Below are 27,149 nucleotides of genomic sequence, written 5' to 3'. Positions count from 1 at the left end.
TCTATACTTGAATTCAGTGACGTGACACTTCTACACTGCTGTTATTAGATGCCAATGAAAAATTCTCTGCTGTTTACTAAGTTCAGCACGTATACTAAGTGCACGATATCCACTGTCACTGTATTAAAATCTAACGCAAACTTCACCGAACAAAATTCAAAATTTCAATGGTAAACTATTCCGTAACCTTATTAAAAGAAAAGGATCATTCATTGGCACGTCTAATGCAGTTAAACGCATACTCCAAGGTTTGATTGCAGTTGCGGATAACCCGTACCTATGCTTATGAAAAATAATAAAAACCATGGCTGAGTTGGACATTATCATAATCAGAACTTCCGACACGTTAAGGGCCCAGTCCTGTGCGGCGACGTTGTCCAACACCACATCCGGCAGCGGTCCGTACGTGCTTCTGTCCGGGACTCTTTCATGCACCATTGCAAGGGACGCCGTGGTCAGTATAAAATTCACGACCATAAATAAAAATGCTGCAACAGAAATCATTCCAGTTGATTCACTGTTAACGATTATTAAGTAGTGAAAGAATAACGATTATTAAGAAGGTAAAGAAAAAAATAAGAGTTTCCCAAAGAATTATCCTTGAGACCATTTTTAGCTGATGTCTACACCAAAAATCGAATTCCAGAAGTGCTTTGAAAGCTGGATCAAACGCTGGCGTAGGTGCATTGCGTCCACTAGGAACTACAGAATGTCTCGATGAACGGAAAGGTATTCAGCCTCCCATAAATTTGTTCTTTACCCGAAGCCGAGCCTCTAATTAGCTTCTGATTACTCAGTTTTGGTTAATTCCCGAGGGGGGCCTCCCAGTGGTGGGAATAACGCCATTGCTCGTGTCGCATTCATCGAGGAATCACTGTACTTTGAAGGCGACAATGAGTTTATAATAAATTCCTGAAACCTTTTGAACATGGTAATATATTGCGGTAATGTAATCTAACATTCGTCCCTGAAATTATGTCCATATATTATGTATAGAAGAATCTCAGCACGTGTCTTCAATTTCGAAATTGTTATCAGAACGAGAGATATGTAATCGTAGTATTCACGGTTGACGATAACTAAACTGACACGCTCGGCTGCAGTATAGTGAGACAACTGTAGTATCTTTAGTCAACCGGATTCCTCTCGACTACATAAAGAGAAATTCTTCTGTGGTAATGTATGTTCATTCATTGAATAATACTCACACGGTATATTAATTAGACGGTAACATAGGGGAAGAGTCTTGAAATTAAAATTCTACATTCGAAAAACTCAAAGACCGAAAAGCTTCTAATCTCTTCTCTTGATTGGACACGGTATCAACTTTAACGCTTTGTCATCACGGTCAAGCAGTTTCGCCAGTCATTTTTTACCAACGAAGACTCCTCTCTTGCCATATTCTACTTCCAACGAATACACCTGCGACCGCAGTCGACGCGGAGGCTGTTACCGCAGCGAACATGTTCAGTTACCTTTCTAATTTTCCCAAGTGCCACACATCTCACAGATGGGCAAGTTTCTACTCGTGTAAGAGATTGTAATTATAAATACAATGTAAGGCTTCACTGGCTCCATAGAATAAGTATTTGGACAAGCTTTCGTTGAATCTTATTTTACTAATGCTTTTAATCGTATGACTTCATTGGAATCAAACGCTTCCAAATTACTCATTGTTACGCGTAACACTAGAACCACCAATGATGAATCCATACTAAATTAAACTGCAATAACATATAATACAACAAAATATACTATTGCATATTATATTAAACTTCAAATTCCGACAAAAGCACTAATTTCAATAATCGTAAAATAAGAAATTTGACGAGTTTCAGTGATGTTTCTGATGATATTAACAGTATCTTTACGGGAAGCGTCGTTTTGACGCATTTCGAATACCTTCTAATCTCAAAATTCTCTATGTGGTATACCTGTCTCTGCGGATACACGTCAATTCGATGCGATCGTAAAATGAGTATTAAATAAAATAAGTTGTTTTTTTAATGAAAATATGTGATTCCGTTGATGGAAATAAACCTGTTGTTACAAATGGAAATGCCGCCCCTATTTCCGGCGCGATCGATCGGACCGAAGAAAAAATCACTCACCAAGAAAGGTTTTCCATTTCTCCTTAGGGAAACGGGGCTCCTCGCGTAGCGGGGCGGGTATGTCGAGCTTAACGACGCCGTTTCCGGAGCCATTCGGTAGCCCGGGATGTCGTCCGAGGCCGTCGATCTTTTCATCCTCGTCGTCGACGTAATAGTCCGAACCGGATGCCACCCCGGACCACTTGTCCTTCCCTTTCGCCGGTGCACCAGGTAATAACGGCTGCCGCTGGTAAACGTCGCTCGACTGTGCCATTCCGTTGCTGCTTCCATCAACCGCCGCCTCGACGTCCCTCTCGTGGCCCTCACCGGCGCCCAATGGTCGATCGAAGCTTCCGTAATCACTGTGCAGACTGGTGACCTTGGGGTCCAATACCATCCTGCGAACACAAGACGCGATATGATACAGTCTCGCGACATCTCTTACTCGTACAGTGAAGCGGCGTATCGTGCGCGGCTTTTCCATGGAAATCGAGGGATTCCGTAACGATCCCGTCGAAGATCGAGAACGTCCCTTGGATTTCGTGGGAAACGGACCCTAATGTGCACACGTTTTTCATACGGACAAATCGAGACGTAGAGCGACTGTGAGAACGAGGCCGGGTTATCTTGTTTTTCAATTATCTCGAATGGTTCGTGGAACTTGCGATTTGTTACGTTTTAGTTTAGTGTGTCACGGTGATTGATTTTGGTTAGGATGGTTTTGAGGATGTGTCTGTGGGCTGAGTTCTGCATGGCTTATAATCGTGGCGGATGGTCATGCGAATACTGGAGTTTGGTGGACTCGTTTATGGAAATTAAAATCGAATAGAGCTTGTTTTATTTGTTTAAGGATTAAAATTGATTTTGAATAGAATGAAAATCATACTTGATTTGATTAAGCTTTCTACTGGTACTGAATTTTGGGTAATCGTGTCTAATGCTTCGAATCAGTTGTTCATTTTTAGTAATGTTGCTTAATAAGTAACACTTTTTGCAATGATTAATTTCTAATCTTTGAACTCTACCCTCATGGATATAGTCATTTTTGTGTACTGAAGTGTATTTGTTTGATGATGGAAGCTCTGATTTTCTTAAATGAATCTAAATGGTTGGCCAACACTTGTATACACTGCAGTCTGATAATAATATATTTAGAATATTATTATGAAGCCTGATTTGTTGGATAAGTACTGGCTTCGCTCTCGAAACTATCGCTCGATCTTAGTTCACCGCTTTAACGCTTAACTTATTTAAATGCACAGCTGGGAAACTGAACGAGGATACGATGGAAGGATTACGGACGTACTAATCTGCATACAGATTAACTATTTATGGACACGTACAGTTAACGAAAGTGCTACTATCCTTGCTGCATGCCAAAATATTCATTAAGGTAAGTAAATATGACAATTATCACTACGTAATTCTTGTTAGTAATATTAACGATATTCTTCCTGGGAGGAAAGAATCCCCTTCAGACGTTACTTATTTTCTAAAATTTAATGAATTATCGACTGTGCGATCAGTCATAATAACATGCACATAACATGTTCATACATACAAATCGCGAACTAACAAAATACCCGCGCGAAGTTCAACAAATTTTTTCATTCGGAAATCAATCAGCGCTAATTTATAAGAATTTCCATAGTCCGCTTATTAAACGCGACTGTTTCATTAGCATTCCTTATCTGTTCCTGCAGCAAACACACGTTTCATTCCGTTTATAGATTAAACATAATCATCTCTATTGCATCGAGTGTTCAACAAAGTGAAATGTTCATTTCATCACATTCTCTAATAATAATCGCCCTTTCTTTTGCGCCTCCATTAAAATTCTTATGGTCCTCACGACAATATTCTCCATTTAATCCACTCGGAAATTGATTACGTCAGAAAACCGAGATCCGCCTTCCACCGACAAATTTTCTTATTGCGCCCAAGGCTGAAATCGTCCTAGGTTTTTATAGGTCCATGAAACATGCAGTACCTACTTACCGCATGCAGCCGACTTCGTTTACGCTTAACGATGCAGTCGCTATAACGTTCCACTTTTAGTTATCGTCGTGGCGTGCGAAAGGTTATCGTGTTAACGCGTTGACTTCGCTGGGCCGGACGCTGGTGGCCGATACCGTGAATTTCAATCGCGCTCTGGTGGTTACCGGTGACCGACACCGAGAATTCCGATGGCACCGTAGAAGCCGCCGATGGCCGATACCCTGAATTTCAATCGCGCTGTGGTGGTCACTGGTGACCTACATCATGAATTCTAATTGCGCTATGGTGGTCACCGGTGGCCGACACCGTGAATGCGAAGGTTACACGAAATTACGAATAGCGAATCCTTTCCGATTCCACGTTACGTATGCAATGGCATGCATTAAATTCGACGCAGCTTCAACAGCAAGTCTCTTAATTATGTTAACGAAGTCTTAAATAACGAATAAATCAATGTATTAATCATTCATTGCATTTTACGTAATCCGTGTCGTTAATCAACGCGTATACAATTAACATATTGTTACTAAAAAAAAAACACGATTCTCTTAAAAACATATTTCCGTATTTTCAGATTCCTCAACGAAAGCATTCAACAATCACCACCAAGGAAGTGAATGACCACCAAGACCGCACCAAGAAGGGACAAAAAAAAAAGAAGGGTTTCCCGGTAATTCAATTTCCTTTTACCCTTTTCATACAGTGCTCCATAATAGACCCACTCGAAGCCACGGCTCTTATTGTCCGTCCCGATGAACTCGCCCGGAAATTATTCAAAGACCCTAGGGCCCAAGCTATCTGATCACCGGCCGGGCTTAATTAACTCGGGCCACGTTCGAGCCGCGACAATTAACGTGAATCATGGTTAATTGCTGATTTATCTCGACGCCCGTTTAAGTGCCGTGTAACCTCGTCCACTGTCGGCCGAGACGTGCAAAACGCCTAGACCGAAAAGTTACGCGTGGGCGGGCTTCCTCGTAGGCGTTTACCGCCCGCCCGTATGAATTCCGCGGGGACGATAAATTCCCGCCAGATAGTCCACGGCCGTTCGACGCTAAGCCTGCTGATACTTCACGAGGACTCGATAAGACGTGGAACTGCAATCGACCAATGTGCGCGGGTGCGTTTCCTGCGATCGGTTTCGCGAACAATGAGAACATTTTCAGGAGAATTTCCACTCATTGCTGGAGGCACGATCTCCTGTAGGTATGTGTGCAGACCTGATTTTCTCGAAAACGAGGCTATATGACAGTGGTGGCCAAACATTGTCAGGATAGGAGCCATGTATCACTGTACTTTCTGCATCGACTGGAATTCATTATTCCACCGTGTTGGACCTTCCAGCCATAAAATCATTTCAAACCCCCCCTGATTCAAACGCCACAACCCTAATAAAACCGTTTCGGAAATTCTAAGACCGGTAACAACAGTCTCCTTTTACCCTGTAAAATTTCCAGTCACGAGGAAGAGGAATTTCAAGAAACAATAGTCACGTCGGCCTTTATATGGAGTCGTTTTATGAGTAGCACCGAGTCTTAACCTCTGGGCACCGATAAGCGGACCAAACGAGACCTTTACGACCCCTGGCGTCATAATCCCCGAGGATCGACGAACCTTTTGACCCGGTTGAATCGAGTCTTTCACGACAGCCTACAGAGAAAGAAAGACACGTGGCAAAGAAACCTCGAGCAAGACACGATTGATCTCGATATCGTTATCCTCGAAGCGTTCGCTTTCACGAGCTCTTGGTATCCGCGAAGGCCGCTCGCAAAGATGGTTGCTAAGCGATGTGGTATTTGCCTGTTGGCCGAACGATCCGTGAAAAAATGTCACTGTGTTCCCATTCGCGATACATACATGTGGCGATTATGTCACGTAATCGATTCGAGTCTCGTCGAATTTCTGCGGTGTTAAAACAACGTTCTCTAACAAAAGAATCTTTCTGCGGGGTCTCGTATATAAACTCCAAGAGAGATTATGTACAGGCAAAGAAAGTGAGAAGCTTTCCCTGGTATCCGATATTTACAAAGGAATTTACTGCAGATCCTTTTCACAATTCATTTCTATCTGAAGACTTTTACTGATCCTTGGGCAATGGAAAGTGGGGCCATTTTTGAGCCGTAGGCTGCTCGATCGACACTGCGACGGTATTATGACGAGGGCGCTGGGTAACAATTTATGAGTGGGGTAATAATTTACGACTGTGGTAATGGTGAATGTTGTATAGGAATGTTCGAAGCGAATGTAGTGTATTACCGATGTTTAGAATCGCTCGGACCAAGCACGGTCTGTTCGGTATAAGAATTTCAGTGGTTGTTAAACAATAGGGGAAATGTGTCTAAAACGATCCCTCGGGATAATAAATGATTCCTGGCTGCCCTGTGGCTATTAGTGGTGCTATATCGTAATGTGTTCTACAATAGTTCTCCCTGCACGTCACTAATAGTTACATGAATAATAATATAATTGATCAGGTAGCTAAATTTATTTAAGCCAATGATAAGATAGATAGACTAACTTACAAAAACTACTTTACTTTTATTTAAATAGTGAGCATTTGTATTTTTTATATAAATTACGCCCTAAGGGGATCATTTTAGACACCTTTCTCCTTCATGAATTACGTTAATAGCATATATAAATATTCTTAACCTTTCATTAACTTCCGAATAACCGAATTATGCTTTCAACTAAATTTTCGTATCCGATTCAATCGTTCTGGATTCAATTTTCCGAGAACGCTCACGACCTATATACACTCCGATTCTCAACCGAGCCATAGTAATAACAATTTCGTAAGACTATTTCTGCTCCATAATTCCCGTGAGAGGTGGTCGGAACATTAAGCCCGCGTTAAGCATAATTTTAGCCGCACTTCAGCCACCGGTATACCCGTCCGACGTGTCCTTAGACCAGACGTCCGCCATGACGGGTTAAAAGCGGCCACGTCGTCGCGTAAACGGATCAACGAAATTGTGTTTACTCAGGGATCGAAGGAATTTCGTTGAGCTATTTTGCGTGCAATTTGCCGGCCGTGGATCGCGCGATTTCGCGGGGCGAGGCTTAACCCTAATACCCGGTCGCGTGGTTATCGTGCCGCGAACCGTCTGTGGAAGCCTTTCATCGCGGGAAGCCATTTTATCTCGATGTTGGCACGATATGTAGATACATATATGGAAACGGTGAGATTGATAGTCGTAGGGTTGATCAATTCAAAAGATAACTACACCGGTTCTGTGAGAAACTTGAGATTTTCAACGTTTCTCAAGATGTTTTCTGACGGTCGTTTAGCTGTAGTCGACTTGACGAAGGGACAGTGGTCGACCATTTAGGGCCCTTAAGTTAAGGGTGTCGTAAATTGGGCATTTCCGGTGGCTGGATAAGAAAAGCCCTGGAATGCTGACGGGTCGTTCCACGCGAAATCAGACACTTTTTGGAGCACCCTTACGGATTTTGTTCAAATTTGGATATGTTATAATCTTTACTGATATATATACATATCTCGAAGGATTTTTGAAATTTTTTTAAATTGTTCATTTTACAGCTGTTTGAAATTTAGGCTTAACACTTGGATTCGAACGACAGAGACAACATTCGTGACTGATAATTTCCAGGTACGCTAATAATCTGTTTACGTAATAGTTTTTGCAAGAACTCTTACTAATCCGATGACATGCCTACGAAGTCTCTACGTCGTACATTTTGAATGAAATTACACCTGATAACGTGGAATGTAAAACTGCTCGGTCAACTATCATCTGCTTGACAGAGCGTAACTAACGATTTCGAACTTTTCGAGGTGATTAAGCCGGTTCACCTTGGCGATTCGGGTCTGAAAAGTTCGTGTTAATTGCATGACTAACTCTGAACAACGATAATTATTACAGAGTGAATTACTTAAAATTTAAAATCAGCATTTCGAGACGTTAAATTCGTGAAGATAAATATTCTAAAGATCTTACAATATTTAGAAGAAATTCAGTTATTTCAACGTATTCAATAAAAACGGCAACAACAGCTCTAGCGTCCATTCGGGGAGAGATTAATGGAAATGATAATCCAGGGATAATTCAATACGGCATTATTATCAGAACACCGTAATATTTACAGTTCGATTCGGGGAATCTCGTGCATCGATTCTTCGACCTCAATACCCGATAAAAACGCTCATTATTCAGAAATGTCGATTTTCCCTGAATTCGGCTCGCAATAATTCCTCCCTTGATCGAACCGTAATATGTAGCTTGAATATCGAGAAAGTTTTCCATTGATACGAAATAATTATTGGCCCAACGCGATCGCTTCGTGCGGGTTTCCGCGAACTGCTTGACCTTTCCTCGAAGAAATTAACCTTTCCGATGGAAACGCAGTTCGATTCTTTATTCGCGTGATTTTCAACTCGACTGAAATCCAAGGAAATTCCCTGGAAAATGCACGATCACGATTCACACGATTCATAGCGGTTATGAAAAGAATGGTTAACGATTAATAATTTTATTCGGGTTACTGCATAACGTTTACGCAGTCGAATAGCTAGTTGGCGATTACAATGTGGTAATAAAATTTATGTAATCATTTCGTTTCAATTCGTTACGATTACATTTTTAAGAAGTAACTATCACACTTGTCTCTACCATAATAAACGGTGATTCCATAATTCTTTCTCTGATGAATGTACTACATTCATAAAATACAACATATTTCCCCAAATACACAATTCTTTGAAGCTCCGTGTTGCAAAAAGTTAAACTCTTTAACACATCGACTGGCAATTTTGTGGTTTCCAAATTCAAAATTAATCTTCATGACAAGATACAGAATAAAACCAAGCCTGTGGAGGACAAAAGGCTGTATTTACATCTGTAGACTGATCATCAGCCAGCCCAAATTAATCAAACCGAATTAGCTCCTTAGCATCGACTCACGAAACTGATAAAATTCGAGTATGTACCTCAAAAGTTGTCAAAACAAATAGAATAAGATTAATCTTATCTAAGCTCCTCCATTATCAGTTTTGCAATATCCAGTACACATACCCCTGAATCCTCAAAACCGATAAATTATACAAACATCGCGGAATATACTCGATCCCTGCCCTTTCCTCGTTCCAATTCCATTCGAGTGTCGATACATACTTAATAGAACATCACATACACCCTCGCTGCAGCCAACTGCTGAATCGCGACGGTTCGTTTTCATCGTGCCATGAGAACCGGCTATTTTCGCAAGCGATTTCATTCATCGGAGCCTATCTCTGTACAGGATGCTACAGCGTTGATTGTACAAAATGCATTTAAGCTGATTCCTCCACATTCGTACAAAGCTTGATTTTCGAAAGAAGCAACTTTAAACATGTACGTTTATATTATGTCGTTGTACATGAAATGACCGATTCTACTGATAGGTATAGTTGACGTTACTTTTATGAATGAAAATTATTTACATAGTTCTTTTTTTTATTGCAAAATTACAGAGCGCACTCTACTCACTTCAGGGTACTATCTAACACATGAATAAAGTAAATTACGTCAAACACTAAGGGTAATTAAATTAAAAAATTAATGTCAGTCGAATTCGGCCATTTCCCTCTCATGCATTAAAGATAGACATTTAAACCAATTTTATAAAGATGCATGCAAGTTTTGGCGATCAGATGCCAGCTCAAAATGTCTTCGTAAATACATCTTCGAAATCAGTATATACTATGCAATGAATATAACATGAACGTAAAATTAGTATTTCAATGAAAAACGTGTATAAAAGTCTATTTAACCTTACGTTGTGTAATAAAATTCGCATAATGTTCAATATATCAAGTGCCGATAATAAAATGGCCATTCTACGTGCAACAACCTAATACATTATACATTTGACTGTCGTTAGTGCTTATAAACAGAAACAATAAAAAAAACGACACATTTGCTTCAATCTAGTCATACTGAATATATAGCTCGCGAGTACACCACAATCTTGTAAACTCCATTTTTCTCGAAAACAAAGCCTCGAATAAACGAAATCTTCATCTAGATTATAAACCTCTTTTGGAACAAAAAATCAGCCTATCCTGCCGTCGTTAACGTCGCACTTCGTATGAAATACGCCAAACTGAACGCAGTCTCCGACTGATCGTGCACTCACTCGCATCGGGATCCATCGCTCGAGACCATTTGAGCACGTGGAGACCGTTCACCGAATTATTCAATCGAGACCAATAAGGCAGCACCAACACACAGGTTGAAAAGTCGATTCGGTGGTTCTTCGGCGTGGAATCGGTCGCGAAACGATCGGAGCACCAGTTCCACCTGTCGTGACAGCCAGTTCAGAAGATACCGTTTTTTGACCGATTTTTGCCGAATCAATAATAAAGCCACGGTCATATGATTCCGTACTTTCACCGAAAATCTAAATCCACGCGTATGCTTACTTCATTGGTTTGTATGTGGGAATGTTGTCCTCGACATCGGTAATAACTGATTCGACAAAATTACCTAATTGGTCAAGAAACCGTATCTTCTGAACTGGCTGTGATTCGAACGGTTTTGCAACAGGTCACCTGCATTTTCGCGAGACTTGTACACACCGGTGTTCAGAGCGACTGTAATTGCGTCCAAGCGCACGAATAGTATCGAGCAAGGCTTATCTGGTCGAAGGGACGGAGGACGCGGAACGATAAAGTCGCTATCGGTGGTAAACCATGACTGAATTGTACGGTGACTAACGTGTTTCCATGAATTCAGAAGTAAGCTTGACTTCTTCGTTCAACGTGGAACTTGCACTGGCTGCACCAAAGTCAACATGTTCATCGCCAGAGCAACGATTCGACTGTGTGATTTTATTCGTTTACTATAAATGTGAATGTGTACAGGCTAAGGATCAACCGATACCGTCAAGGTATCAACACTATTGTATCGAAAACAAGTATCAACATTAGTATTACATCATAGTATCGATACCTACTTGTATCGAAGGAAAATGAATACAAAGTTCTTCTTTTTATTAATATATTTAAACCAGAGTGGAGCCGAATTTTATTCGAATAATACATCTAAATATGGTAATGGAATCGAATGATACAATGAAACAGTTAATGAAATTAAATAATTGTTTGCCAAAGGTCGACTCGTTCAGAAAGAAGTATTATTTCGTTATAAAAATTGGAATTTACACGATTAAAAATGACAAAGTAGCTCTTGCTGAATAAAGTGGATTCTGAATGAATTGAGATTTATAATTACATATTCGTTTGCTCAACGATATTACAGTCCTTGTTGCTTGGAGCAATTTAATATTCCATTCGCGATAATGAACTATTTATATTACAGCGACGCTGCATAATCGCGAAATGCAAGTGTCGTTTATCGTAACACAAACTAAATTATAGATCGTTAATAACAAATGCCACAAATAAGATATTATTTCATAATGGATGCTCCATTTCCTGTAGATAACTTGTATCTCTCTTTTATCGTATACTTTGTGTATCTTAATATTAAACTTACGTCTTGAATAATTTACTATGTGACATATATGTCTTTGTATATTTCAAGCCACAGTTACCCCTTAACTGGTAAGGTGGCAATCTTATTGCTATTACACAAATTTTATTACTCATTGCACAACTAGTTGCCTTGCAATACCGTGTAATAAAACATCGAAATAAACAAGTATCACTTTAAGTAACTATCGAATAAAAATAAAATATTCTAAGAATATTCATGGAATTTCTCAGACCACACCTCACCAGTTAAGGGGTAGAACAACAATATTTATAACACCAACAAGATGATCGTATCATCTGTTAGGCTCTGATTGTCTCGAGCAGGGTAATTTAAGCATCGTGGTAACCGGCTCATGAACTAACCTGCGTACAATCGAACGACTCAATGCATCCAATTAAGTGAAATTTTACCTTTGTTCGTGGCAACAAAGAGTCTAAGAAACAGCAGGAAGCCGTTGCATCGTGACGTCGCGACGTACTCGAACAATGGGAAAGTAAATCGTTTCGAGAAAGAAAAACGGTAACAATGCAGGGGAATGAATATTTATCGCGACCCATCGCGAATAATCGTCGCTCTTTCTGCCCGATAAACAGACTGGTCTCGACTTTGCCGAAGGGTTCCTAACTTCGTCCTCGAGCAATTAACTCTCATCGTGGCCGCCGATAAGTGAGAACTTTTCCTTAAACAATGAGGTCAATAATTTACCACCACGCCAGGGATCGGCGGAACAGTTCCGATATCGATATTCCGTTCCGGGTGGTTATTGCGATCCGGCCTGAAAATTCCACGGGTTCTTCGATTCCACGAAGAAATTATATATTTGTCGAGCGATTCGCGTTTAATATCCGCCCGAGCGATGTACTCGCGACGAGGCACACCGAAATAAACGAGCTTAATCGGAAATCGATGGAATCGCGCGTCCCGCAAATCGAAGGGCGTTGCGACGCCGTTTTATCCGCTGGCTCTTTCTGTCCCCCTCGTAGATTTCGAGTGGTTTTTCGAAAGCGCAAGCTAATTGTTTCACGGCGAGCGATTTTTAATTAGTCGACATGCCACGGTGAAAGCTACTGCTGCTGCTGCTCGCGTTGTTCCACGTATCGGGTGTACGATTTCCGAGCGTATAACGTACAGTGCAGTGTTCGTTTTGATAAAGTCAAGCGATGATATTGGAACACTGCGATTTAACAGTTGTTGGTCAACTACTTCCGTTATTTTTTTTAAATTGAGAATTCAAATGTCTTCCAAAAAACGTTGGAAACTAGGTTGTTTTTTCTAATAGGAAAATCGAATCCTTCTTCAGTAGGTACGAATAACTGGTGACTTTTTTCTTTAAAAAAAGATGCCTCGTTATTTGAACAATTTGTCATTAACTGCTATGTTTCCGGTAATTCTGTGTCGACGAAATCACAATTAATTACCGCGGAAGAAATACATTTTGTCCCGTACACGATCGATAAAAATTGGCAAAATTACAAGTGTGATATATTTTCTTTCAAGCTATATCAGACAGCAACACCATCAATTTTACACTCCGAGCATGTGTTTAAAGTAGGTCTTGAAACGAGAAAAACACGACCGATGGCGATACACGGGGGAAAGGCGTGCGAAACCATCAATTTCGTACCAGGAACTCTTAAAACGCGATCGAACTTATCATTAACATCCGGAAAATGTGCGAGAACCGCGCACGATCAAAGGAACGCAAATTGCAGAGAATTAGTTCCGCGAATATTTCTTTCGCAACGGTGCAATGACTCTGTTTGGTCGCAGTTTATGTATATTCTTACCTTAGATCATTTTACGTACACTTCTACTTTTTAGAACAAAATAATTTTCGAAAATCATCTTAGCATTGACTGTTCGGAATAAAAAATTAAGTTAAGAAATCTTTTTGACAAAGTTGAGAATTCTTTCGGACATAGATAAAACAATAATAATACTTTGGGTCGCAATTGACCCAGAGTCCAAGGTGCCGAGAGTATTTCACAGTCCGCTGTCCGAGGCTTAATACAGTGTTCAATTTCAAACTTGATCGTGCTAAAAAATGAGGAAAGAAATAGATTCGAAAAATCATAAAGCTCTTAAAAATGAAGGGACAACGGGGAAGTTCTTCTAAAGATTTATTCTATAATCTAAAAATATAATCTAAAGATTTACTTCTATCGAGGTAAGGCTCCATTAAAAAAATACTACGTCTCTCTTTCAGCGAATAGTTTACAATTACCCGCAAATTTTCATGGAAACCTCATTAGGTAAAATAATTTACAATCGCGAACCCCGACGACAACGAACACGGTATAAAGCGCCAGAAAGGAACACGTTTCTGCGTCGTTCGAATTACATGAATTGCTTCGATAGGTCGGCTATTAACGAGCGACAATATCGGTTATCTGAACGATCATCGGAGCGTTCGTTGTTACGTCAAGTTAATATACCGGTTACGTTTACGCCTCCGCGTGGCCGACGGTTATTTATTATCATCGGCCGGATGATCATCGACGAAACACGGGTTGACAAGAGGACGTGTCATCGTGAAATTCGCCCAAGATGCCTCCGGCTAATAGTGGTCCTTTTTCCCGGAAAGCTGGCCAAAATAAATTGGTCAAACTGTAGAAAAGCTGCCTACCCTCCGATTTCAATAATTTTTGGATATGTTGTAACACTCGACATTTTGAACAACTTTTTCCTATACATATAACGGGATGAGTAATTTTTTATTTCGAACAACATTTATAATTCTTACTTTGCTGATTACCATTTTCAACAACATACTTGAACTTCATACATGACATAGTAAACGTAGAAATGCTGAATTTTTCATGAAAATCGAAAACAAAAAATTTTGTATATTTTGCATTTTGACAAGATATTCGAATTCAACAATCCCAAAAATGTGAGAATACCGACTTTTATGAAAATCCAATTATGTTATGAATTTTGGCCAGCTTTTCGGGAAAAAGGACCACTGTTCGTCTCCGGAAATCGATAAGATAGAACGCAGATAGCCTCTAAGACGTTATTGATCAGGCCGCACGACCCCCGTGATATCAGACCGACTCGAGAAACTAGGATAACCAATTGCTGGAGACAAGAAGGAGTCAGAGATTCTTATAGTTGTGCAATAATCGTGAGGCCGAGTGCACGCGCACCGAAACATTCGCCTCAGCTAGTACAGTTCGCTTGGTTGTTGGAACTTTTATTTTTTCTTTTTTCGAGCTGCGATTGGAGACGATTTGAATACAGGTCATCGTGAAGGCATTCCCGAGGAATTAATCGGATCTTATTAAATCAGACTAAACGATGTCGTGTACAGGGTGACCTTGACGAAACGACTGATGCCAATTGTCTGACTGTTCATGTTTTCGCGAAAATCATGCGATTCAACCGATCGTGGCCGATTGCCGTCGAATATCGAACATCCAGATGTTTTAGTATGATAATTTTGTCAAGATTGAAAGTATTCGAAGGGAATAAATAAAAGAATATAATATGTTTTGTGCATAATTCTAAATAATTTCTATTTCCAGGCTTTGAATGTTGAAATTCCTATTTCATAAACCGTTAAAGTGCATACGATTTAGAATCCTGGCGACAATAGATCGAACGTGTCGATTGGAGCAAGAGAAGTATCCCAATTCACACGATCACCTTCTATTAAGAGACTACATTTCAAGATGACTTGAGGGCGACCCTAGCCAATTTCTAATACTATAGAATTAAAATTCCGATGGCAATAGACTTCATCGATATACAGAATACCACATCGAGAATTCCCTCTCAATCAACCGTGATTGAATCGAATAAATGATTTCGTACATGAATTTTACACAAATTTAAATTTTCGACAATGTCCAAAATTCGCCATTCCCAATCATTGGTGCCATTCTCGGGCATTCGATCTAATGAACATAAGACATTAGAAATCATCGATCTAGCTCACAAGGACTGTTTCGTCCGAATCAAATATGTTTCCCAAAACCTATGATTCTACAACGGATCGCAGAATACGAGCCGCCTCCAACTCACATTCCGAAACGGACGTCGAAGACGTCATATCGTGACGATACTGGCGCGCGCGCGCAAAATACGGCCGTTACAGGAGCAGCACTTACGTCACGGATAAGCAACCCTGCTGTGCCGTGAGTCATTTCCTCTTTTCTTGTAACTGATTCATATAAGCTCCACCTAAAACAACTGACGCACCGGTCTTTGATCGCCAGACACGGCAAACGGTCTTTTCCCGAACCGCTGCCGGCGACAACTTTCAAATCTCGCGCCACGAATCGTTAGAACTCGCCCTAATTGTAAGACCAACAAGGGTAGAACTTTGGTACCTACCCCGAAAATTCCAATTTTTTTTTAAAACTCCGGAGGTTTGTGGGGGACCTCAATAGAAGCATCAGGAAATGTTTCGTTTTTGCTGATATTCGGTTCTTCAGGGTGAAACAATGTCTTGAAGGTTAATGTTTTCCCATTTTCCTATTGTATATTGAAAATTATAGTAGATATCAAAAAACTGTTACAATGAAAATTGAATCCTTCTTATGCTCTAAAAAACTATGCAATCAAATTATTAAAAATTTGTTTTTAATTAAATAAAGAAATAAACACAAATTTTTAATAATTTCATTACACAGTTTTATAGAGTTTTTTGGTGCCTACTGTAACCTTCAATATATGTATACAGAAAAATAGGAAAACACACATTAACCTCCAAGGGATAGTTTCACCCTGAAGAACCAAATTGTATCAATAAAAACGAAAAATTTCCCGATGCTTTTATCGAGGTCCCCTACAAACCTGCGAGATTAAAAAAAAATCGCAATTTTCGGAGTTCCAAAGTGTGAACTCGTGTCCAATCGGTCACGATATCTTCGATGTATATAAAAAGCCGTAATCGATCCCGACATATCAAGATATTGCGTGCCACCCCGACTGTCCCCTATCGTTATCAACGGTCGCAATCACGTGACCGCTTGTCTATGCGTGGCGATATATGTGATCACGCCAGGCAATGGAATCGAATTGGACTTGGTCTTTATGGCAGGGTTCAACGAAACGTAAATTGCTGACCGATAATCGTCGATAAACACGCGGACCGCATCCACGAGACTGGTTCCGACTATCGTGACACTTGTTTGCCGCTGACCACGCACCCCCACATGTTTACAGAACGGTCCCACGTGTAACTGGGCCAAGTCACGCCTTTGTTCTGATTGCAATTAGAAGAAAGTCGTGGAGAAGAAATTGAACGGTTTGCAGAGGGACATTATTCGATTAGGAAGTCTTTGTAACTGGCACAACGGTGCATCTGATGTATATATATATATACCTTTTTTTAATAGAAATAATGGAAAACGTATTGGGGCAAGATAATCCAAGAATTAATTGATCATTGGATATGTTAAATTAAATTCGTTATTAAAGATGCTGATGGTCTCATGATCTGTTCAGATACTCATGATCTACTGAGTTTTTATCTTCTTTTTAGGTAAGTGTAAACTAAATCTTCCTGGGCTAATAAAACAGTTTTTTTATCGAACTAGATACATAAATGATTTAAATGTAATATTAAGAAAAAAGGAAATATCACGAATCATTCTGTTGTTCACAGGTTTAAATTCGTTTTGTCTGAAAATCACAGTACACAATATTCAATAGAAAATTTAAAAGTCAGCGGGAACTTCAACGGAGATGGATGTATTCTGACGCAAAAAAAAAAAAATTCGATATGTTCGTCAACCCAAAAAGTGGGTCACTCGTCGTGCTGGCATGTGATAACGCAACGTCTAAATATTTGCATACTATTTAACGTCAAAACGACTTCCCGCCCATTAGTCCGTTCCCTCGTCCATAAATGATGATCCGAACTATTTCCCCGCGCAATTGTTCCGTCAAACGATGGTATCGATTCGCTTTCACGCTCTACAGACGTGGGTTTCGAGTGAGCAGCATTGTTGGAGAAATTACTTTCTGACAAATGGAAGGGCCGTCGCCGAGGACGCGGCCAATTACGCCCGACCGGGACAAACAAATCGATGCTAATAATTTCCAACGCGCGGAATTGTATTAAAGACCGGGGCAAACAAGGCGGAAAAAAATATGTACCAGTCGATTACGTTTACACGCGGCCTCGAGATTAAAAACACCTTGAGAGATTAGTCGAACATTTCGATAATTCGCATCACTGTGTCGATTTAAAAGAATTTAGTTATTTCATGTTAATTCGTCTTAAAATTTAGCAGTTTAAACATGGATCTTCGAAATTCAATTTTCGGAGTTGCATGAAATAGCGAAGTTATCAGAAATTTGATTAGGATGTCAGGATTTTGGTGGCGTAATGTCTTCAAAGATGGCATACATCTCCGAAATAAAACAAAGCACTGACTACGCATATTAGTGGTTTACAAAACATCTGTCAAAATCAAATTATGAAATTATATACCTTGTTGATAAAGACAAACTATATATTTTTCGTATTAATATTCGATTTTCTGTACTTTGGAAAGACTACAGAAAGAGACGTCAATTCACAATATGAATTACTTTTCATTACTTTATATTTTATGAACTTCAACTAGTTTGGCCTAATGTTTTTTTATCCGTATAAAAAATTACCCGCATATACGTCGGAAAGGTTTCGTTGAAATACCTCGAGCCACCGAATCAAACCGGGCTACTGTTGTTCCGTGCTGACTCAACGGAATACTTCATTATGTCTGCATAATTTTACTTTTGGCGGCATGTGATACACAAACACCGGTAAAATACGATTTCCGATCGGGATATAACAAGAACGCACCTCATTGTAAACATTCCACGTTGAGCACCACCCACGGAATTAATTGTTACGAACAATGAAGAAGTTCGCTGTTCACAGTGGAGAAAAAAAACCTTGCCACGAACAACGGAAAGTGAACTGAACCGGCACTCGGTCACACTTCACCGATAAATTGCAACACTTCCCCGCGCTGCCTCGTTTGTCCATGACGATATGTATGTATGTGTATATATATATTTTTGTTTTAAACACGGGAAACCTCCAAGAAGCACACACATGCTCGGCCGTAAACAGAAAATAATTGCTCGCTTACGTAAGCGGTCGCTGAGTAAACACTCCTCGCGAAAGCGCCTAGAAAAATGAACCGACCCACACGAATGGATCGAAAATGTGAAAAAGCGCGTCAAAGTTTCGGAGAAAAAAACCGGACCTGTTTCTAAGTTTATAGTAAATCTTGGAGCCTGCTGAAGCAACCGATCACGTTTTATTATTATCCTGACCGAATTGAATTCGTGTAACCATAAAAAAAAATATATACTGACTTTCGGAGCACCGTCTCCTTCTCTAAATGTACCTCTGAACTTTTCAAATTTCGATTAACATAATGGTAATTATCCTTTTTTGGACTTATTATATAATTGAATTAGTTCAGAACTAATGTAGTTTCGAGCATTTATAACTCAAAACAAAAAAGGTTAGAAAGTGTGACCAATTAGAAAATGACGAAGAATGTATGTGCAATTAGTAGAATTGCAATAGTTATTTGACATAGATTTCTTCTTTTCCTCAGAAAATTCTTCGACCGTGAGTACTTGAGAACAGAGGACCCGGATGAGCACAAAAAGCAATATCGGTCTCTTTCGAAGACAAAAATAACGACCAATTACAACAATTGGCAACAGGAAACTTTGAAATCGATCCATTCAATACCTGACTGTTTTTTTTTTGTATTTTCACCCACTGCGTTCGCTGAATCGTCGTTCGTTGATTCGCGATTTTTTTTAAGTGGGCATTCACCGTCAGTAATCGTCATTCACAGTCATTCATTCATTACGACGGGCACCGATGACCGACACTGACCCTTCCCATCGCACCTTTATCATTCACGGGTGACCGAGATTTCGATGTGAAATAATCCATTATGGCGCGAACGGAAAGTCACCTGAAACGCGGCCAAACGGTGAATACGTTAAAAAAACCCGGCACAGATGCACTGGTCGCGACACAAGACAGTAGAGAGAGAGAGAGAGAGAGAGAAATGGGTAAGCATAAAGGTAAAATCTGTCCACCAGTATATTGTCTACTTACACGTCCAGCAAGATAACAGTTTGCACCGGCATCATGTTCGCGCGCAACGTAAATACTACGGGCCCGCCAGAGCTCGGTGGTAAGTAGGCAAGGGAAAAGGAGGAAGACGGAAAGAGAGACCGAATCGACCGCGAAGTCAAGAAAAGAGGGAGCAAGAGAGACGGTGCACCTATGGTATGCGACCGGTAAAGAGCAGCACGACCATATTACGGAAATCAGTACCGCGGTCGTCCTGCAAACGCGCCTCGATATGCACAACGGAGATTAAACGGTACGATGGGAAAAAAGAATTGCAATTAAAACAACAACGATTGGCGTGTAAAATGTAGTCGATGATTTTTAAACGAACGAAAATGATGAAGTTGCACCAGATAGTTGTTCGAACCAATATGGCTGCCGACAGACGTTTATAATCGACTATAATTTCCTCTCAATTCCGCTGTTAATTCTTGAAACGATGTCAATTATCGCGAGAAAAAATTGTGCAAATTTTTTTTTATTTTATACGAGTTAACCTACTGACTTTTCTTTTTCTTTCTTATAGTTACCTAACCCAGAGTCTTAAGCTTCTCGCGTAGATATCGCCGTTTTTCAATGAAACAGTTATAAATAGACTATTTGTTAATAACGAAAAATTTTAACCGTAATAAAGTAAAAATTATTACTTTTCCTAAGCAACCTAGGAAAGAATGAATATTTCAAATAGTAGTGGCAAAAATGGCAGATAAAATATGTAACGTATTGGGTACGCTTACGGTCGTTAAAGGGTTAAGCTGTTGTCGATGATGAGGAAAAGTTTGGAAAACGAGGAGCGCAAGATTTTCGGCCGAGCTCGAGAATTCCATTGACGGGTGAACGCAGTGGGAATGCCTGAGCAAGTTATCGGTACAACGAATATAGAATCGTCAATATCCGAGGGAAACAAAGGAAATAAAGTGGCGAAGAGGAGGCATTCAAATTCGCAATCGTAATTACTCAATCACACTTGGGTGCCATGATTTGACTCGAATTGGCTGGCGCCGCTTAATGCGTTTGATTTTCAGAGAGTTATCAGAGAGTGTATCAATGAGTTCTAAATCCACGTCATGAACGACAGAGAACAAATCAATCCTGAACGTGATCCGGATTCCGATAGTGAATGTCCCGACAGTATAAGGTTTTAGTAGCTCAAATCGGCTGTGCAAGGTCTCGTGAAAGGTACGACCGTCGAAAAACCTGGCCGAATAGTGTGCACTACCGTTTATAAGTGTTTGGACACTTACAACTCGAGGAAACGTGAAATATGTCGCAAATAAACGACTTTGATGTAACTACCTCTATTATTTCTATCTGATACAGCCAGTACAGAATGACAAAAATGATATTTAACATTGGTTGGGATGAATAAAAAAGCAATAATCGAAATTAAATGAAGGCTGATTCTCTAAAATGGTCGAGATGAATGACGTCATGTGTCTTTGTGTCATATTTGCTTTTGTTTCGAGTCTTGGGATAAATGAAACATGTCTTTTCCCAATGATCTTAATAAGTTTATATTAACTACCAAAACATATGGGACAAAATGGATGCAAATAGTTTCTTGCATTGTATTGGATTAATGGATCTCATCATAGTTCTGTGTAGAAGAATATGGCTAGGCACTATAAAAACGTGTTTCTATTATAAACAGACCGCAGACCATAAAGATTTGCTAAAAATTTCACATCATCGTCCCTGAAACATTTACCTCTACTATATACGCATAAAAGCGGCAGTCTAATTATAACGTTAACAGAAGAACGGCGAACTGCCACCAAAGCAAATATCTCGAACTCTTTAATGCAATATGCAGCTATCGAATTAGAGGAAAACCATAGGTGTTGATGCTCATAACATCGAAACGCTTACGAAGTAGGCGTAAAACGACACCAGAAACTATACTAAAACTTTATAAGAACGGAATATACCCTATCGGAGTAACAGCAATAAGGATATGACTATTAAAAAATACTCCTCCAAGATGAGTAGGTATCAGATAAAACAGAAAAAAGGACCACATCAAACCACAGAATAACATGTCTCGGTTCTACGATTATGACGATAATATCGAACGTTAATCATATTAGATATCGACATTCTGATGAAAAAGGTTCCCCGGATCAGACGCCACAAAATACCCAAACACTTATGCACGGTAGCGCAATTGCGTCTCCATCACGTTCGAAGGTTTCGCTAAATACTCGGCATCCGGAAGTGCATATCGATGACATGGTCAAGGGAATGTTCGACACTGGGATTAACACTAATGGGGGAGGGGGGGACTACTTGGTGATCCGCGGACCAGAGGCTTTTAGGACCGGTCCATTTTACGCGCGATCCAGACTCGAGTATCTCCACCCGGCACGATTTTGATTTACACTGATCAAGCAGGAGGTCGAATCGACCGTGCAAGGTCTCGTGAGAGGTACGACGCCAAAAATACCACCGCGAAAGCGTAACGTAGGTGAGTGGCTGGTGGAGTCGAGTCGAATAGCCCGCGCTGTGTTCTCAGCACTCCGGTGCACGTGTACTCCAAGAGAACAGCGAGGAAATGTCTGCGCGCGCGCTAGCTCGCTAGCGTGTACTCGATGGCACACACAGGTGGTTCAGGGGGAGATCTCGGTCGTATATGTATACACCTCGTCGCCCTTCGCAGCAGACGACGACGACCGCGAAACGATCGATCACTAGGGCTCCGTAGAACGGGCGGCACACGACAATGTCGGGGCTTCGGTGAAATTCCCATCATTTTCCATCAAATTTCCATCGCGACGAACACGCCCCCACCCCGTAATGGCTGAATTAGAGAAAAATCGTTAGCCGTGCAAAAGGGTTGTAACCGTACGACTTTGCATTTACAGGAATATCAATGTTTTCGAGTATGTTGGGACACTGAATACCTGGTTCATTGAGCATGTCGATGAACTCTTATTACCGGAAGCCGTATCATGTACCTATACGAACTTTACGTGGTTGTACCGGCGTTTACTTATAGCAGGAACGAATGTAAACCGACTTGGTGTATTATTTTACTTTGTGATTCACCGGCACAGATGTTTTCCACACAACTTGAACCGATTATTATTCACACGGGTATACCCTAGGAATTTAATCGAGTTAAAGTACATGAGCATTCCGAAATGCCGGAAGAATCAGGCATGCAAATATGGATACACGATTCCACTGTGGATGGGGTGTGATTTTCACTTCCGGAAGAACGAAGTTCCATGATGTTTTGTCAAAGTTTCAATAGCAAAAAACAAAACGGAATAATATGACAGCGAAGCATGATTTACTTGACATGACACACATCGCGTATAGTCAATGTCCTTGTTTAAACCTCGCGTTTACAACAAAATAATGAAGGTAACGACAGTGTTGAGAGAACAACTCGGTTAATTTGTAAGTGAACCGTATTCAATCGCGTTGCACTCCACTTTTTACACACAGTTTGCACCAGGATAGTAATAAATTTCTACAACTCGGTCAGCTAAGATGGACGTTCCCATGACTTCTTTTCATTGCCACCGTTTAGGCACAATTCGCCCCTGAACGTTGTGTCCCCGACATGTCACAAAATATGCCGCGCGTTCAAATTGTTATTAATTGTAAATTATTTTACTGCGTTGCTATAAATGCACTCTAGTCAGATCTTGAACTCACGTGAAACAATAATCGCAGATCGCGTTTTATGCGACTCCGTTTTCAAAACGCGAGGGACCGCGTGAGAGCGCCTGGTGCCTAGCCCGACGAAGCCCGCGGCGAAACTGTAACTCGAAAGGTTCGACGTATCGCGAGAAACGAGTAACTGGGATGGGTAGGAGCGTTAAGACAGAGACGTGTAAGGCCCTGCAACTCGCATTAGGCTTTATGACTGCCAAGGTCAGCTGCTTTCCATAAGAATGGCGGCGTGAACGTCTCAACGACGGCAGCTCAATTAATAGAGAAGAACAAGCATTCGCTCAGGCCGAACGTCGTCACAATAACGGAATTGTCGCGGGTACACCGCGGTCGCGCGATCACAGATTTTGGACGAAACCTTTCCTACAATAACAGTGTGAATGTGGTGCATACATAGGTACTTTTTTGTACACGGACAAACCTTGGGATTTTTAAGATGTTCCTTTAGCTTAGAATCTCAATAGTTTCATTGGAAGAAAATATTCATGACGCAAGAGAAAGTATGTGTGTAACGCAAGGACTTGAACTCTACGACCTTTGCATTGCAGATATAAGCCGGCCAGAAGTCAGGCTAATAAATTTCATTTTTTAAGAACTTCGTAACTTTGGTACATTCCTATTCTTTTTCAATGTTTTAGATGTTGGTGTAGTATGTATCTGTTGCATAATGAGCCACATAATTGTTATTTAGCTTGGACTTGATTAGTTTGGCTTCGGAACGGCTAACATACGTTTTAACTCGTTCGGCTGATGCCATTGTTATGAACACATAAAAATGTATAATCTCGAAAGTTTTTTCTTTTAATTCTTTCCAAGATGAAGACCTATAGGATAGAACGGCAACAAGATCTGCTTATATGTAATTTATACTTTAACGCAAAAAGGCTTCAAACCAGTCTGAAATATCAGTTTGGCAAAATCTCATTGTCGGACTGGCTGCAAATGTACACACTGTTTATACATTTCTTTCTCGGCTTGTTTTCTCTCGTATTTCATTTACGATAGTGTCAATAATACAATTCAAATCGATTGGCTGAATTAGCTTTATGGCGGTCAACGACCAATCATCGGTTTTCGAACAAGACGTCTCAGAAAGATAATCAAATCATCAGCTGTTCGTCCGGGCGTATTCTGTGTGTAACTACACACGTTGCCACGTCATTATTGATAATCAATGCTTACAACAGTATGTATTTGTTAAAAATTATCTCTTCTTTCCTTGAGCAAAAAGCTTGATGCTTCATGCATATTATTAGCAAGATTATTGTTGTCGCTCGTTCAGTAGAATAACTTACTAAAGTCACTTAATATCGTAAGGAAGATCTATAACACGATCAAGTGACTTTTTTCCATAAAACTCAGTACAAATTTTAGGGTGTGAAGAGTACAAACAATTCCCTCCAATATTAGCTTCTACCGACAATAATGAATAATGCAAATGAATTCTGAAACATCTTTTGTACGTAAAAAAATATTTCGTGTCATCACGGAAATAAAAACTGTAGTTGGTTTAACTTAGAGATAAGATTAACTCCGATACCATTACATCAAAGGCGCGATCAGATTATATCATTGAAAATTACAAACTTGTCTCTATCAGCCAAGACAGATGGAATAATAGGAATGCGGTGTTAAGATCTTCAATTCAGTTAACTCTAATACATGAATACATTATATCGCCCGAGAAACATACTTGACGACTAACTTTAACATACGCGATATAGGAAACCATGCATAATATACATCTCAAAATCTAGTGACTTTATCTTTCGTATCGTTAATCTTTCAAAATAGTCATCAAACTTATAACACCCCTCCTTTTTGCATCGGGGGTTAAAAACATATGTTAATAAATTCAAATGAGTGTGTAACAATAGCAATGCTCTGCATTAAAAGCACGTGACGTCAAATTACAGATTGTTACAATCGTACAGCGATAATGCCGTATTTCTATTTAAAACGTACAATTACTCTATCTATTTTAACGTACCGCAGGAGACGAAAATAGAACAAACTGCGTATTCGAAACAAAATCGTGTCATGCAGTTGTAACACGCAAAAGGAACGAACTGGTTTTCTCTATGTTCCATCGTCACTGCACGATTGTTTACAATCTGGATACGAGCAGCGTAACGGTCAGCGGAAGAATATCGCTGGCAGAAAAGACGAATAGAAGGATCAACAATGTCGATACCTCTATTTAGATCAAATATCCACCATACCTTGTTAAAGCACTGGGCAATTCGACCTTGACAGGCAATCTTAACTTGTGCATTTTACTCGCTACATACACGCACTACTGTAACCTTTAAGTCTCTCACTACTCGGTACGTGCTAGAGAAGCGTGCGATTTACGGCAGACGAACGTAACGGAAACATAACCAACAAAACGTGGAGGGCCCGACTTTAAACCGTCAGGGACAATGCGTTCCACGAGTGTGCAACAAGGCAAAGATAGTAAACAAAAAAAAACACATTTAACAAACAACACATAAACTAACCAACAATACTTCAAAGGGGGGAAGAGTTCTACTGAATGACTTTTACATGGACACTCGGACGGCTAACGACTTCTTTTTTTCTTGGCTCGCAATCTTTCAGGGATGCAGGCTAGATCTACGACGCAAACTCATATCGCGTTTTCACTTTGTCATTTCAATCCCGACGTTCGTTCAGTGTTCGTCCATCGCGCGTACTACCCGCACACATAACGTTTTCCCCACGATCCACTGTATACTGTATTCCTGCGTATATTGTTCCAGAAAGTTGACACTTAAACAAAAAAAGACGACCGAAGATGGCGTCAGCCGGAGGACCGCAGACGAGAAAACCGTGAGAGACAGGCCGAGAAACCCGACGCGTTCTGAATCATCGCCGCGTTTTCTTCTCGCACAGACCATCCGATTCGACGAAGCAATACGCGCGCAGCGGCGATCGTCGCATTTAAACGAATTGTATTACCGACGGTCGTTAAGCGACAACTTTATCGGCATGTATATATGTATGTATTTCTGGCGGTATATTCAAGCGTTTCAAAGGAATCTATTGAAACACATAAATTCTTACATATAAAACTCCGTTTTAAAATTCAGTACTTCTCCTAAAGAAACTATTATCATTGATCTACAGAAGCGTTCTAACATTTATAGCAACAATAATAACTATACAGTAAACGTATAAATTAATATATAAACTATTTGTCTATAGAATGAGGGTTAACAGATACGTTGCCAGTAATCGAATAGTTCAGCGACTTGGGTGCTTTTATCTGTTGTCTACGATTTGCGTCACAAACCACTGAAATAAGAACATGACACGATTACCTCGGGATTGATCCGACCCTATCGAAAGGGATTAACATCTAAACGGAATATCGGCAAACAAGCTTAACATCGCAGACAAGTGGTAAAAGGCATAAGCGGCTTGGTGAAAATGTTGCTAGCTTACCTAAGCAACGCTTTTCTCCAGCAGTAATCCGTTTCGATTACAAGCAGCTGTAATTTCATCATATACGACGACGTCGCTCAAACGCATGTATGATCGTCGCACAACGTCGGCCGGTGTGCCCGTCTCGAACAAACCAGTCAATTGAATCTCTTCGCCCTCGACGGTTTCTATGCGTATGTTTCCACTGTTCGGGGCGCGACTCGTGGACGACCTAATTCACGGTTATCGATCAATCGAAGGGAAAGCGTACCCTCGTGCACGTCAAATGCGCCCACATGAACAGCCACCAGATCGAAGCACAACCCAAACCTCCGAGAATCTTCTTTT

General features: G+C 40.4%; 1 protein-coding gene and 1 long non-coding RNA gene across 3 annotated transcripts in view; one reads left to right on the top strand and one right to left on the bottom strand.

Moving 5' to 3' along the window:
• LOC107187999 (phosphatidylcholine:ceramide cholinephosphotransferase 2) overlaps positions 1-26,243 on the bottom strand; it is a 28,634-nt gene extending 2,391 nt beyond the window's left edge. The window contains exons 1-3 of one of the 2 annotated variants that reach the window (XM_015576214.1): positions 25,877-26,243; positions 2,112-2,488; positions 278-488 (exon numbers count right to left, since the gene is read on the bottom strand). In XM_015576214.1, the coding sequence (XP_015431700.1) occupies positions 278-488; positions 2,112-2,487 (587 nt within the window). In that variant the 5' untranslated portion in view covers position 2,488; positions 25,877-26,243. The remainder of the gene's footprint in view (positions 1-277; positions 489-2,111; positions 2,489-25,876) is intronic. The other variant, XM_015576213.1, reaches the window with a different exon arrangement.
• On the top strand, positions 2,567-4,801 carry LOC107188000. The gene is made up of 3 exons (XR_001516217.1): positions 2,567-2,740; positions 3,353-3,483; positions 4,663-4,801. It is a non-coding gene; the product is annotated as an uncharacterized LOC107188000 (long non-coding RNA).
• Positions 26,244-27,149: the final 906 nt, after the last annotated feature.

Source organism: Dufourea novaeangliae, unplaced genomic scaffold, assembly GCF_001272555.1.
Source record: "Dufourea novaeangliae isolate 0120121106 unplaced genomic scaffold, ASM127255v1 scaffold109, whole genome shotgun sequence".
In the NCBI taxonomy this organism is placed as follows: Eukaryota; Metazoa; Arthropoda; class Insecta; order Hymenoptera; family Halictidae; genus Dufourea; species Dufourea novaeangliae.
This window is presented reverse-complemented; position numbering and strand designations above follow the sequence as displayed.